Source organism: Gossypium hirsutum, chromosome A10 (assembly GCF_007990345.1).
Source record: "Gossypium hirsutum isolate 1008001.06 chromosome A10, Gossypium_hirsutum_v2.1, whole genome shotgun sequence".
NCBI lineage: Eukaryota > Viridiplantae > Streptophyta > Magnoliopsida > Malvales > Malvaceae > Gossypium > Gossypium hirsutum.
The window spans coordinates 44,447,761-44,461,694 of record NC_053433.1 but is presented as its reverse complement, the minus strand read 5'-3'; the positions used below and the strand labels follow the sequence as shown (position 1 = coordinate 44,461,694).

The window sequence follows — 13,934 nt, the reverse complement described above, 5'->3', positions numbered from 1 at the left end:
AGAAACTATGCTTTCGTGAGGTTTTCACCTCCGCATGGGCTAGTGGATTACTTCTGGGGTATATCCGTATGATTTCGTGAGATTTTCATCTCCGCATGGTCATAGGCAAATGTATCCCCCCGAGCCGAACTCGATCTATATGAGCCTATAATGGGTGAGAATTGAAGAATCTACTGGTTTGGGTACCTTATCTCTAGAACTAAACCGCATATAGTGACCCTTAGGAACCATCCTTGGGTAAAGCCGTACCGAGCCTTAGTACTTACCCGTATATGCGTCATAATAGCTATTATTGACACTAACCGGTGTTTTGTTTTGTTTTGTCTTTTTTGCATAACATTGCATACTAAAGGAGGCGTTAATCCGTATTCTATTACTAAGTTAGAAAATTTGACATGGAGAATGAATTTCTTAGTAAAGTCGAGGATAATGCAACCGTTCGTGCATGGTCAGAGAGGCTGCAATCGGAGAGAGGGGATAGCTTGGCAGAAGGGTATGTATCGGAGCTGCAAGATTTCACTCGCGTCAATGTAGTACAGAACGAGCTGCAAGAGTTGAGAGACATTTGGGCTAGTTGGAATGAAGGAATCAAGCAATTGTTTTACCAAAATTATGGTGACCTATCCTACCTGCTAGACATTAGAGTGGATAAGAATTTGTTCCGAGCCTTGGTACAATTTTGGAATTCTGCGTACAAGTGTTTCACTTTTGGAGAAACGGGTTTGGTACCTACCATGGAGGAATACACTATTTTGCTCAGGTGTCCCAAAATTCAAGTCCGGAAGACTTATGCTCGGGTTTTTAGTAGTCAGACTTTTGTGAAGAAACTGATGAGCATTTCTGGGATGAGCGAACCTTGGGTCACTACTCGGATTCAGCAAAAAGGAGATAGCAAATGTATCCCTTGGGAGAATTTGCGAGATTTGATCTTGACACATCCAGATGAAAGAAAGAGGGTTGATATATTTGCCTTAAGCATCTACGGATTAGTGATCTTTCCTAAGGCTTTGAGACATGTGGACGAGACAGTCATTGACTTGTTTGATCGCCTTGAAAAGGGAATCATATCGGTACCGGCAATATTGGCAGAAACGTTTAGATCTTTGAGCTCATGTCAGAAGACAGGCAAGGGGCGATTCATTGGATGTGCACAATTATTGATGGCATTTCCACAGGCACTTTTGGAAGGTAGACAAAGTTTCCTATCGAGTCTCCTCCGAGGGTTATTTCCCGTTAAAAGAAGAAGCAGCTATACAAAGGAGATCGAATATCTTAGAGGAGAAGTGGATGGACATTCTTCAGAACCTCAAGGAGGGGGATATCGAGTGGAGAGCTTATTGGATGGTTCCTGACGAGATCATGTACCGATGTGTTAACTTCGATTGGGTGCCATTGTTAGGAATTTGGGGAGCTACCGAGTATACTCCACTGTTAGCCTTAAGGCAATATAAGTCGAGGCAGTTTGTACCCACGACCTATGGGCTTGCTCAGAGTGAATTCTCATTTAAAGGTTCTCATTATAAGAAGAGAGTTCGGGAGTTATCGGATGCTTGGAAGCAAACTTGTTGGATGAAGAGGTTAGCCGTCGGTTCCATGGTAACGCCCGAGTATAGTGAGTGGTTTAAGAAGAGGATTAATGATAATATTCCTAGGCCCAGCTTGGAGAATGCTCGACCTATTAGGGAAAAATTACATGTCGCCCCATCAGAATTGGAAATTATAAGGCAAGATTTCGAGAAGAAGAACTCAGATCTCGGGAAGAAGATCAAACAGTTAGAAGAAGAGAAGATGCATCTAACGTTAGACGCTGATGCTTAGAGGTCAGAGGCTGAGAAATGGAGAAAAGGAAAAACTAAGGCCGAATAAGACCTAAACAGCTTGAAGACAGACTACAAGAAGCTGCACCTATCTATGAGGACTTCGGTTTAGGTAAGACTTCCGAACAATGGCGCCATGAAATTCGAGAAGAAAAAGCCAACATCGATCGATGGGAAAGAAAATTTTGAGAAGTTCAATCACGAAACGAAGATTTGGAGAAAAGTCTGTTGGTAAGCAGAAATGAGCGATGGGAATTAAGTGCTAGAGTGGCAGAACTCGAGAAGTCTCTACATCAGTATCGAAACCGCAACACCGCAATAGAGTTGAGGGCAAGCTTGAGCAAGATAGAAGAAATGAAAGGAAGGATAGAAGAGTTAGAAGCGTCACTATAGAACTGCGAGATGCGGATCCAGTTTTTTGAGGCAAACGAGGATCGTTGGAAAGAGCAGCTTCACCATGCACAAGATTAAGTCAGAAACAGAGATTACCTTATGGGGGAAGCCATAACCCAGATTCGGGAAGTAGCAGACTACTTGCAAACTTTAGCGGTTCAGACAGACACACTGAGCGTGAAGTATGAGTTGGAGTCAGACCGCGGACAAGAGCTGGCCTCATTGCTTAGAAAAATTAGGACTTTGAGTGTTAGAGCGAGATGTTATCTGTAACTCGACCTTATGTAAAAGATTTTATTTTCAAAGTGAAATTTTCTAAGGGCAATTGAATCAAAATTGATGCCTCATTTGCATTCATACATTTGTATTACATCATATCATCATGCATTAAAGGCCATAAAAGTTTTCTAATTAATTAAAAATTATTTCAGTAACCTGGAAACCAATGAAAACCAACCAACCACGCACCCCTACGGTACAAGAAAAAAATCAATGGATAAGAAACTCGAGAAATTGGAGCAAATGCAAAAGGACATGCAAGAACAAATGCAGTCCCAGATGGAAGAGCAGCTAGCCAAAATTCAACGAGAGATGAAGGAGCAAATGATGGAGTCTCAGAGAGAGATGATGTCCTAGTTATCCAAATTACTGTTGAGAGGAATAGATAAGGGAAATGGCTCCATAGACCAAGTTGAAGAAATCAATGAAGATCTCCAATACCCCCTGGCTTTACTCCAATGCATATACCGATGAAGCCCAGGATTAACCTACAAAAACCATTGGTCACAATCATACCCCAGCAAGTTTAGGCCGGAGCTTCAATTCCGATGAACTTCCAAACCAGCTTAGGCTCTAACTTTGTCAACAACCCGAACTATCCACCTATTCCCGACTTGGATGAAGTGGCTGAAGAGGAAAAGGCAAGGATGGATTCGTAAAAACAATTAGAAGAACGATGTAGATGGCTTGAAGAGAAATTCAAAGCCATGGAGAGTGCGGATCATCATCAAGGGATTGATGCCAAGGATCTAAGCCTGGTCCCAGATTTAGTCCTCCCCCATAAATTCAAAATGCCTGAATTCAAGAAATACAATGGAACAAACTGCCCTGAAGCCCACATCACCACGTTTTGCAGGCGAATGACGGGATATGTTAACAATGACCAGCTACTAATCCACTGCTTTCAAGATAGTCTGGTTGGAGCGGCGTCTAAGCGGTACAACCAACTGAGTCGAGCCAAGATTAACTCATGGAAGGACTTGGCTCAGGCCTTTATGAAGCAATACAATCATGTGACGGACATGACCCCCGACAGGATCACTCTCCAGAATATGGAAAAAAAGTCAAATGAAAGTTTCAGACAGTATACACAAAGGTGGAGAGAGGTGGCCATACAAGTTCAGCCACCACTTCTAGAAAAAGAGACAACAATGCTCTTTATTAACACCTTGAAAGCCCCTTTTATTACTCATATGTTGGGAAGTGCCACCAAGAGCTTCCCTGACATAGTGATGATGGGAGAAATGATCGAAAATGTTGTAAGGAGCGGCAAGATAGAATTGGGAGAGAGTGCTAGGAAGTTAGTCCCGAGGAAAAGGGATAATGAAGTGAACAACACGAGCACATTCAACAAGGGGCAGTCCAAATCATTTACCATAAAGCAACCTAAAATGGTGACCACCAATCAACAAAGCCCTGAATCCAATGCAAGGAAGAACACAGAAAGGCCACAATTAACCCCTATACCTATGACGTATAGGGAGTTGTACCAGAACCTGTTCAACGCTCATGTGGTATCCCCTTTCTACCTGAGCCACTGCAGCCCCCGTATCCCAAATGGTATGACACAAATGCCTAATGTGAATACCACGTGAGAATTACCAGGCATTCAATCGAAAATTGCACTGCATTCAAGAAAGTTGTCGAAAGACTCATTAAGGTGGGAATCGTGAGATTTGATGACTCAGCCATGCCCAATGTAGCAGGAAACCCACTCCCCAATCACACCAACCAAGGAGTGAATGGGATAAGTGAAGGCAAAAACAAGAAGATTAAGTCTGAGGTTGTGAAAGTCAGGACTCCGTTGAGACAAGTGTGGAGAGAGATGGTCATGAGAGGTTTGATCGCGTTGGATTTGGGAAGAGAATCCAAAGAAGAGAGGAACTACTGCGATTTCCACAATGAGGTGGGGCATGAAATCCAAGAGTGTCTGGAGTTCAAGGCCCTAGTGCAGAACATGATGAACAATAAGGAAATGGAATTCTATGAAGAGACTAAAAACCCCGTAGAGGGAGACATATGTGCGTCAGAGGGAGAGTCGATGGTACAAAATCAAACAGTTAAATACCCCGTGGTTATCATATCGAGACCCAAAAATAATGAAGCTAGAGTTTAACTACCACCAAGGGTCATAATCCAGAGACCTGTAGTCTTCCCTTACAAAGATAGCAAAAGGGTCCCATGGAATTATGATTGTAATGTGACAATTCCGGGGAAGGAAAGCGTGGTTGACACTTTAAAAGAGGACTAAGATAGGGGCTCCTATACACGTAGCGGGAGACATTACGATACAGCGAGTGAGAAGGCACAGCCCGTAAAAGGAAAAGCCCTAGTGGTCGAAGGGGTGAAGGAAAAAGCGACCAAATCTGAACTTTCTGTCAATGAGCTAGTTAATGAAGAAGAGGCTAAGGAGTTTTTAAAATTCCTAAAGCATAGTGAATACAGCGTGGTGGAATAGCTACGTAAACAACCAGCTCGTATCTCAGTGCTGGCCTTACTTCTAAGCTCGGAAGTTCATCGCAGCGCGCTAATGAAGGTCTTGAATGAAACGTATGTTGCCAATGATATCTCTGTTAACAAACTAGACCGATTGGTTAGTAACATAAGTGCCGACAACTATATCTTCTTTAATGACGATGAGATACCACCCGGTGGCATGGGGTCGAGTAAAGCATTGCACATTACCATGCGCTGTAAAGGGCATACGCTGCCAGTCGTACTGATTGACAATGGATCGGCTTTGAATGTCTTGCCATTGACCACACTAAACCGATTACCTGTAGACAGCTCTCACATGAAGGAGTGCCAGAACATAGTGAAGGCATTTGACGGCACGGAGAGAAAAGTGATAGGCAGAATCGAGGTACCTCTTCAGATTGGGCCAAACATATATGAGGTGGATTTCCTAGTAATGGATATCAAGCCCTCATATAATTGCTTATTGGGGAGGCCCTGGATACATTCAGCTGGGGCAGTGCCTTCTTCGTTGCATCAAAAGTTGAAGCTGGTATCAGAGGGGAGGTTGATAACGATCAATGCTGAAAAGGATATCACTGCAACTGTGAGCAATAATGCGCCCTATTTGGGGACAGATGACGAAGCAATCGAATGTCAATTTCGATCTTTAGAATTTTTTAATGCAACCTTCATCGCTGAGGGAAGCAAAATTCTGGTGCCAAAATTGTCCAAAACCACGAGGATGAGCCTTCAGTTAACAATTGGAAAAGAAGCCCTACCCGGAAGAGGACTTGGGAGACATCTGCAAGGAACGGTTGAAACGCCAATACCGAAAGACAAGAGAGACCGCTTCGGTTTAGGATTTAAGCTGGATGCGAAACAAAGGAGAAGGGAGCTGGGAAAGAAGCAAGAAAGAAGAAGAGCTCGATTAACGGGGGAGGAAATCAAGTGGGAACCAATGACATTCCCCCATATATCGAAAACATTTGTGTCCGGGGGAGTCATTCATCCCGAGAGAGACACACCAATGACGGGAGCTATAGAAGAAAGGCTGGAAAGCTTGGACATCAACGTCATATGCGAAGAGGAGACCGGAGGAGAGAATTTGTCGGGCATTTGCCTCTGCACGCCTGAAAGTGTTCTGGACAACTGGACTGCGGAAGAGATTCCTGTAGCTTTTAGAACGGATTCAGAGTAATGTCCAAAACACACTTATTGCTCTAGGCCTAGGATTAATAAGAATCTTTTGTGAAATAGGCCGATGTATAAAAACGACATTTCAATAAAATGCACGGTTATTATCATTTTTGAGCAAATGTTATCTCGTCTTTTCAATTCCATTCATAACCATACAAATGATTACTTTCGAATGATTACTTTCGAATTCTTTTATCCTTGAAACATTCTTCTAAATATTCTTTCATTCATTATTCATAATCATATCACGCAAATAAATGTTTCGAATTCTTTTGATTCTTTGTATCTGCCTTCGTCCTCATAACAGGTCCCCAGATATTAATAATACGAGTGACACTGCTAGCGACTCAGAATTTCCTTTCGAGCAAGATGTGTGTATGGATGATTCTCAGGATTTTGAAGATGACCAAGGCTGTAACCTATCTCCTGATTTGTTGGGGATGGTAGAACAAGATGAGAAACAAATCCTACCTCACAAAGAATCAGTCGAAATTGTGAGCTTAGGAGAAGGACAAGAGGTGAAGATCGGAACATGTATTACTGCAGAAATGAAGCGAGACCATATTGAATTACTTCAAGAATTCAAAGATGTCTTCGCATGGTCATACCAACATATGCCCGGGTTGGACACTGACATCGTGGTGCACCGACTCCCTATAAAAGAAGAGTGTAAGGCTGTTCAGCAAAAACTCTGAAGAATGAGGCTCGACATCTTGCTAAAAATAAAGGAAAAAGTTCGAAAGCAGTTTGACGCTGGATTCCTGAAGGTGGTAAAATACTCAGATTGGTTAGCCAACATCGTCCCTGTCCCTAAGAAAGATGGAAAAGTGCGAATGCGTGTAGACTACAGAGATTTGAATAAAGCCAGCCCAAAATACAATTTCCCACTACCTCATATTGACACCCTAGTGGACAACACGGCGGGACACTTACTGTAATATCCCGAATTAGGGCCTAATCAGAATAGTGGTTTCGTGACCATAAATCCGAGATAGAAATAATTATTTTATAATTATTTTGAGGTTTATGATATGATTGCATGATTGTGTGAAAATTTCGTGATGAAATTCTATGCCTAAAGTGCTTAAATTGAAAGTAGGGACTAAATCGAATAAGTTGCAAAACTTGTATTCTAGAAGTTTTTAGTATGAAATTGCTTTGAAATATTTATTAGGAGGTCTTAAATAGCAATTTTACCAATTTTAAGTTCATGGACAAATTTAGGACATGGAAGGAATTTTTGGAAAGTTTAGTAGTAAGGGTATTTTGGTCATTTAGTTATTAAAATGAATTAAAAACAAAATTAAAAGCCAATTTTTGTCCATCTTCTTCATTAGGCCGAAATTTCAAGGGTTCTCCATAGCTAGGGTTTGTTTCAAGCTTCCAAGCTCTATAATCAAGAAAGACGTGGAATCGACCTCAATCGAGGAAAAGAAAAGATTGTGGACTAAATTGCAAAATCCATGTATTTTGGTACCAAGGTAAGTTCATGTGTAAATAATGTAGCATAAATGTTATTTTTAAGTTATTAATGTTAATTATATGATATGCTGATTTTTAATCGTGAAATATTATGCTTTGTGGTTAATGTTGAGTAATATGCAAATTATGTTTACTACTTGATAAATATGAATTGCTACCGAGTATCGGTTCCGATATTCCATGGAAGACGGCAAATGTGAGATCGAGGGAAAAAGCCCATTTGAACCTTAGGAATAGATTAGGATACAAGTGACATGTCACTAGGATGGTTGAGCATCCGAACTCGTTGAGTTGAGTCCGAGTTCATTTATGGATGCGAATGTCCGAACTCGTTGAGTTGAGTCCGAGTTCGTGAAATGTAACTAGGCATCCGAGCTCATTGAGTTGAGTCCGAGTTCACTTATGGATGCGAACGCCCGAGCTCGTTGAGTTGAGTCCGAGTTCGCTTATGGGCGGGTTACATGATTGCCTGATTGCATATATGGCACTTATGTGCAAGTTATCCATGTATCCGAATTATATTCCGATGTGTTCAACGGGTAAAGTTCTACTCAAATAGAGGAATATTTGAGATGTAAAGAGACGTATTGGTAAGTGATGTGAAATGGATATTTTGAACAGGTATGTATTTAACCCTCGGGTTGAGTATTGATACAACCACGATAAGGTAATAAGATGATGAAAAATGATTAAAAATGTGATATGTGTTTTAGTGATACATGCTAATGTTGATTGGTATGACTGTTTGTTATGTTACTTATTATTTGCATATGAACTTACTAAACATTTATGCTTACTCCCTCCTTCTTACTCATTGTAGTTTTGGACAAGCCAGCTCAGGAGTCGGGATAGGTCGAAGGCTCAGTCACACTATCCAGAAGACTTTTGGTAAATGGCTTGTAAATTTAAGTATGGCATGTATAGCAATATACCTATTTTGTGTAAATGATCTTATGGTATGGTTGTGAAATGGTTGAGAAAATGCTTGATAATGATAAATTATGAAAATGGTTAGTTTAGATTATGTTTGATGTTAAGGAAAACTATTAAGATACTTAGTGCATAAAAACTCATAAAAAGGATGAAATTTACCATAAACAGAATACCACAGCAACACTAATGCAAGTTTGAAAATTTACTAAAAATCATAGAAATTGAATTTGGTGATGTAATACATATCAAATTGAAGCTGATTATGTCTAGTTTCACGTGAAACAAATAAAACAAGTAAAGGAATTATATGTTAGAAGATATTTGAATTTTAGTAAATCAGAGTCATAGCAGTTTCTAAATCCCCTGTTTCTACTTTAGAAATTCACCATAAATTTTAAAGATATAATTAGGTAGTGTATTTTATATCCTCAGAATCCTTATTTAGTATAGTTTTAGTAGAGACAATTCTCATAGTCATATGAATTTTGTACAGAAAGATATGTGGTTCGTAGTAAACAGAGGTCAGACCAGTCGAATCCTGAAACAGGGGTAACTTTAACTAATTAACTGTACTAATTGGTCCAACCAAAAATTCTAGAAAAAAATTAGTAGATAGGTATATTAGTCTAGATTCAGGGAAAATTTACGGATCTTAATTTCGAGTTTCGTAACTCGATATATGATTTTTCTTGTGACTGTGACGCAAGTAGCTTAAATGTTGTGAATGTAGAAACAAATAATCCAAAGTTCTAAAAATGTTAAACTAAGCTTAGTAACACCTCATACTCGACTCCGGCGACAGTCTCGGGCGTGGGGGCGTTACATTTAGTGGTATCAGAGCAGGTTTAGTCGATTCTCGGACAACGTGTTGTATGTACGGATTTTGCTATACATGCCATATGGATAAATTGTGATAGTGTGACGACTTCTGACCTTTTTAATTGATTTTTTTATAGTAAATGGATCCCGATCCAGCTGTGGCAGATGAAGTAGAGAGTAATGCGCCAGCTCCGGCTGAAGGAGCAGTGCCGACTGAAAATCCACCTCCTACTGTTGGTCAGGTAGGAGGAGAAATGGGTCGGGAAGCCTTTCTCCAAATGATGAGTGCATGGTACACTGAGTTCGTTCGTACGAACCCAAATGTACAACCTCCCCCACCTCCCCCAATTCCTCAACCTGTACCTCCGATGCCTCAGGGTGTAGACCTGATGAAATTTCATAGAACTCCAGTTGATAGAATTCGCAAGCAAGGGGCCGAAGAATTTAAAGCAAATATTGATGATGATGCCGAGAGAGCAGAGTTCTGGCTTGAAAATTCAATCTGGGTATTTGGCGAATTATCTTGTACACCTGAAGAATGTTTGAAATGCGATATATCTTTGTTGAGGGATTCAACTTATAATTGGTGGAAGACTTTGATTTCGGTGGTACCGAAAGAGAAAATAACCTGGGAATTCTTTCAAGAAGAGTTTCGGAAGAAATATATTAGTGAAAGATTTATTGATCAGAAGCATAAAGAATTTCTTGAGCTGAAGCAAGGTAATATGACGGTTACAAAATATGAAAGAGATTTTGTTCGATTAAGTAAGTATGCCAGAGAGTATGTTCCTACAGAGGCCAAGATGTGCCTACGATTTGAAGACGGGCTCAACGAAGACATCAAGGTATTTTTTGGAATTCTTGAATTAAAAGAAATGGTAGTATTGGTTGATCGAGCTTGTAAGGCCGAAGAATTACTTAAAGAAAAGAAAAAGGTAGAGGCTGAGACTAGAAATTGGAAGAAAAGACCGATGAGCGGTTCATTTTCACAGCAACCTGGAAAGTTAAGGAATATGAATCCTCGTTCCCAAGCTTCAGCTGGGCAATCATATGGGAATTATAGGAAGCAAAATGTGGGTCCTAAATCCCAGACTACTTCGGCAGCCAGTGTAGGGAACTCGAGATTTGTTAAACCTGAGTGCCAGCGGTGTGGTAGAAATCATTTTGGTCCGTGTAGAGCAAATGAATGTTTTCGATGTGGTTCTCCGGATCATTTTATTAGAGACTGCCCAAAGAGAGCTGAAAAAGAAAAATTTCAGAATACAAAAACAAGTGGGGCGGATTCGAGAGGAAGATATCCAAGAAAAGCTGGGAGCGAAGCAAGCAATAAGAATGAAGCCAGGGATGCACCTGTTAGACTTGAAGGAAGGGCTCCGGCTAGAACTTATGCTATTAAAGCACGTGAAGATGCTTCCTCACCTGATGTGATTACCGGTACATTTTCCCTCTATAATGTTAATGTTATTGCTTTGATTGATCCCGGTTCTACTCATTCATATGTATGCATAAAACTGGTGTCTAGTATGAATATACCTGTTGAGAACACAGAATTTATGATTAGAGTGTCGAACCCGTTAGGCAAATGCGTGATAGTTGATAAAGTAAGCAAGAAATGCCCTTTAATGATTCGGGGTCATTACTTTCCGGCCGACTTGATGTTGTTACCGTTTGATGAATTTGATGTTATTTTGGGTATGGATTGGTTGATATTGCATGATGCTAAAATAAATTGCAAAGAAAAGGTTATAGAATTAAAGTGTGAAAATGGTGAAACTTTGCGGGTTGAATCAGATAAATCAGAGGCATTGCCTAGTGTGATTTCTTCAATGTCGGCTCAAAGATATCTGAGAAAGGGTTATGAAGCTTATTTGGCGTATGTAATTAATACAAAAGAAGTTGAAAAGAAAGTTGAATCAGTGTCGGTTGTGTGTGAATTTGCAGACGTATTTCCAGAAGAATTGCCGGGTTTGCCTCCAGTCAGGGAAGCAGAATTTGGTATTGATTTGATACCGAGAACAGCTCCGATTTCGATTGCTCCGTATAGAATGGCACCAGCAGAGTTGAAGGAATTAAAGTCGCAGTTGCAAGAGTTGACTAATAAAGGTTTTGTGAGACCGAGTTTTTCACCTTGGGGTGCTCCCGTGTTATTTATGAAAAAGAAGGATGGTTCTATGAGGTTGTGTGTTGATTATCGGCAGTTAAACAAGGTGACAATCAAAAACAAGTATCCGTTGCCAAGAATTGATGATTTGTTTGATCAGCTAAAAGGAGCGACATGGTTTTCAAAGATTGACTTGAGATCTGGGTATTACCAACTGCGGGTAAAAGAGTCGGATGTGCCTAAAACTGCTTTTAGAACAAGGTACGGTCATTATGAATTTTTAGTTATGCCATTCGGGTTGACAAATCGCATATTTCGGCCATACTTGGATAAATTTGTTGTGTTGTTTATAGATGATATTTTAATTTATTCAAAAGATGAGACAGAGCATGCTGAGCATTTGAGGATAGTTATACAAACTTTGAGAAATAAGCAGCTGTATGCTAAGTTTAGTAAAAGTAAATTTTGGCTCCGGGAAGTTGGATTTTTGGGTCATATTGTTTCAGGTGATGGTATACGGGTTGATCCTAGTAAAATTTCAGCCATTGTTGATTGGAAACCACCGAAAAATGTAACTGAAGTTAGAAGTTTCTTGGGGCTAGCTGGGTATTATCGGCGGTCTGTAAATGGATTTTCTATAATTGCTGCTCCTATGACTAGACTACTCCGAAAGGATGTTAAATTTGAATGGACGGAAGAATGTCAACAGAGTTTTGAAGAATTGAAAAAGTTATTAACTGAAGCACCAGTGTTGGTACAACCCGAATTAGGTAAAGAATTTGTGGTGTATAGTGATGCTTCTCTAAATGGTTTGGGTTGTGTGCTCATGCAAGAAGGAAAAGTGGTGGCATATGCTTCGAGGCAGTTAAAACCTCATGAGAGGAATTATCCTACTCACGATTTGGAATTGGCTACGGTAGTGTTTGCTTTGAAAATTTGGCGACATTATTTGTATGGTGAAAAATGTCGGGTATATACCGACCACAAAAGTCTTAAGTACTTGATGTCACAAAAAGACTTGAATTTGAGACAACGAAGGTGGTTGGAGTTGTTGAAAGATTACGAGCTTGTTATTGATTATCATCCGGGAAAAGCGAATGTGGTTGCTGATGCTTTGAGCAGAAAGTTGCTGTTTGCTTTGAGAGTTATGAACACTCAGTTGAACGTGTCAGATGATAGCTCGATTCTAGCAGAGTTAAGAGCAAAACCAATGTTTTTACAAGAGATTTCTGAAACTCAGAAAGATGATCAAGATTTGCAAGCCAAGAGAAAACAGTGTGAAGTAGATACAGAGTCAGATTTCAAAATTGGTTCTGATGGGTGCTTAATGTTTAAAGATCGGATTTGTGTACCGAAGAATGAGGAATTGATTGAAAAGATCCTACAGGAAGCACATAGTGATTATTTCTCGATTCATCCGGGTAGTACGAAAATGTATAATGACTTGAAGAAAATGTATTGGTGGAATGGAATGAAAAGAGATATATCAGAGTTTGTGTCCAAATGCTTAAATTGTCAACAGGTGAAAGCTGAACACCAAGTGTCTTCGGGATTACTTCAGCCTATTATGGTTCCTGAATGGAAATGGGATCGGATTACTATGGATTTTGTTTCAGTACTACTTTTCATCCACAAACTGATGGACAATCAGAGAGAGTAATTCAGATTCTTGAAGACATGCTCAGATGTTGTGTATTGGAATTTCAAGGAAGTTGGGAAAGATATTTGCCGTTGGTAGAATTTGCTTACAACAATAGTTATCAGACGAGCTTGAAAATGGCACCTTATGAAGCATTATATGGTCGTAAGTGTCGAACGCCATTGTATTGGACTGAACTCAAGGAAAATCAGATTTATGGAGTTGATCTAATAAAAGAAACTGAAGAAAAAGTGAAGATAATTCGAGATTGTTTGAAAGCTGCTTCAGATAGACAGAAATCTTATGCAGACCTAAAGCGAAAGGACATTGAATTTCAAGTTGGTGATAAAGTATTATAAAAGGTGACTCCATGGAAGAAAGTCCTTAGATTTGGATGGAAGGGCAAATTAAGTCCGCGTTTTGTTGGGCCGTATGAAGTAATTGAAAAAGTTGGACCGGTAGCATATCAGCTAGCATTACCACCTGAATTAGAGAAGATTCATGATGTGTTCCACGTATCTATGTTACGTCGGTATCGTTCGGATCCTTCACATGTAGTTTCACCGACAGAAATTGAACTACAATCAGATATGACATACGAAGAAGAACCGATTAAGATTTTAGCTCGAGAGGTCAAACAACTAAGGAATAAAAATGTTGCACTTGTGAAGGTGTTGTGGCAAAGGCATGGAGTAGAAGAAGCTACATGGGAATCCGAAGAAACTATGAGAAATCAATACCCACATCTGTTTACAGGTAGATTTTCGAGGACGAAAATCCTTAAAGGGGGGAGAGTTGTAATATCCCGAATCAGGGC

The 13,934-nt window shown here is 40.0% G+C and overlaps 1 protein-coding gene across 1 annotated transcript; it reads left to right on the top strand.

Moving 5' to 3' along the window:
• The first annotated feature begins 395 nt into the window (after window positions 1-395).
• LOC107887823 (uncharacterized) lies at window positions 396-1,818 on the top strand. The gene is made up of 2 exons (XM_016812047.2): window positions 396-1,093; window positions 1,176-1,818. Exons 1-2 carry the CDS (start codon window positions 396-398, stop codon window positions 1,816-1,818), a joined length of 1,341 nt encoding a protein of 446 aa, XP_016667536.1.
• The last annotated feature ends 12,116 nt before the right edge of the window (window positions 1,819-13,934 follow it).

Bases quoted from the DNA above. Each gene is read 5' to 3' on its own strand.
- LOC107887823 (XM_016812047.2), top strand. From the start codon at position 396: ATGGAGAATGAATTTCTTAGTAAAGTCGAGGATAATGCAACCGTTCGT. The intron at 1,094-1,175 runs GTTTAGATCTTT...GCATTTCCACAG, and splicing joins CCGGCAATATTGGCAGAAAC to GCACTTTTGGAAGGTAGACA.